General features: G+C 50.1%; 1 protein-coding gene across 5 annotated transcripts in view; it reads right to left on the reverse strand.

Moving 5' to 3' along the window:
- TSPAN16 (tetraspanin 16) overlaps positions 1 to 987 on the reverse strand; it is a 10,113-nt gene that overhangs the window by 6,150 nt on the left and 2,976 nt on the right. For 3 of the 5 annotated variants that reach the window (XM_006161515.2, XM_006161514.2, XM_006161517.3), the window contains exon 3: positions 659 to 733. The exons of the other annotated variants lie outside the window; for them this stretch is intronic. In XM_006161515.2, coding sequence (XP_006161577.1) covers positions 659 to 733 — 75 coding nt within the window. The remainder of the gene's footprint in view (positions 1 to 658; positions 734 to 987) is intronic. 5 annotated transcript variants of the gene reach the window in all.

Raw genomic sequence — 987 nt, forward strand, 5'->3', positions numbered from 1 at the left:
CCCCAGGGGGGATGGTCACGCCGCAATCCCTTCTCCTCCATTCTCCTCTCGGGATCTTGGGCACGCATGCACACGCACTCGGCGTGAGGTTTAAGCCACCGGGTCCAGGACGCGAACCGTGGTCAACTACATGGGAGTCCAGCGACATAGCCATTATACTAACTGCTGGTCCCTCTCTCTATTTTTTTCATAGAGGTTTTTGTCTTAGGGTGTGTGTGCTTGCAGAGTTGTGTGTGGAGAGACAGAGAAAGTGAGAGGGAAAGCGAGGTGGGTTTGCAGCACGGCCACCCCAAGGGTCTCACCCTGCACATGCATCCCTTCTCCTTCATTCTCCTCTCGGGATCTTCAGCATGCATGCACATGCACCCAGTGAGAGTTTAAGCCTCTGGATCTGGGACTCGAACCATGGTCGACTATGTGGGAGTCAAGTGACATAACTGTTACACCATCTGCTGGTTCCTAATTATTCTTTTTTAATTTGCTGTTAAGACATGTGTACTCCCTAGAGAGAGAGAGCGAGAGTAAAAGTGAAAGTGAGAAAAGCAAGCTGCCAGGTCCAGGATTCAATCTGTGGCCAGCCATGTGGGAGTCCAGTTCCTTAACCACCACGCCACTCGCCAGCCCCTCTACAGAGTGGAAGAAGCAGTGTTGTACTTACGATCGGGAAGAAAAGAAAGACCACAGTGGCAGCTGTGAGTTCCAATACGAGAATGATAACCATGGTCAGGAAGCACTGGAAGACACAGAGGGGAGTGAGGAGACTGGGCGCTGGCTCAGCTGTATCCCTACCTCACACCATATATCCCTGCCCTCCTACCCTCTTCCTGGGCCATTCTGGCCTCTCCAGGGTGAAAGAACTTGTGCCTGCTGTGAGTGGTGTGAGATGGAAGGGTTGATGGTTTCTGTAATATTTCTCCAAATAGTGTCTTCCTTTTTTTTTCTCTCTCTCTCTCTCTTTTTTTTTTTTTTTTTTTACATTGGGTGTTT

This window comes from Tupaia chinensis, unplaced genomic scaffold, assembly GCF_000334495.1.
Source record: "Tupaia chinensis unplaced genomic scaffold, TupChi_1.0 Scaffold138665_1, whole genome shotgun sequence".
In the NCBI taxonomy this organism is placed as follows: Eukaryota; Metazoa; Chordata; class Mammalia; order Scandentia; family Tupaiidae; genus Tupaia; species Tupaia belangeri.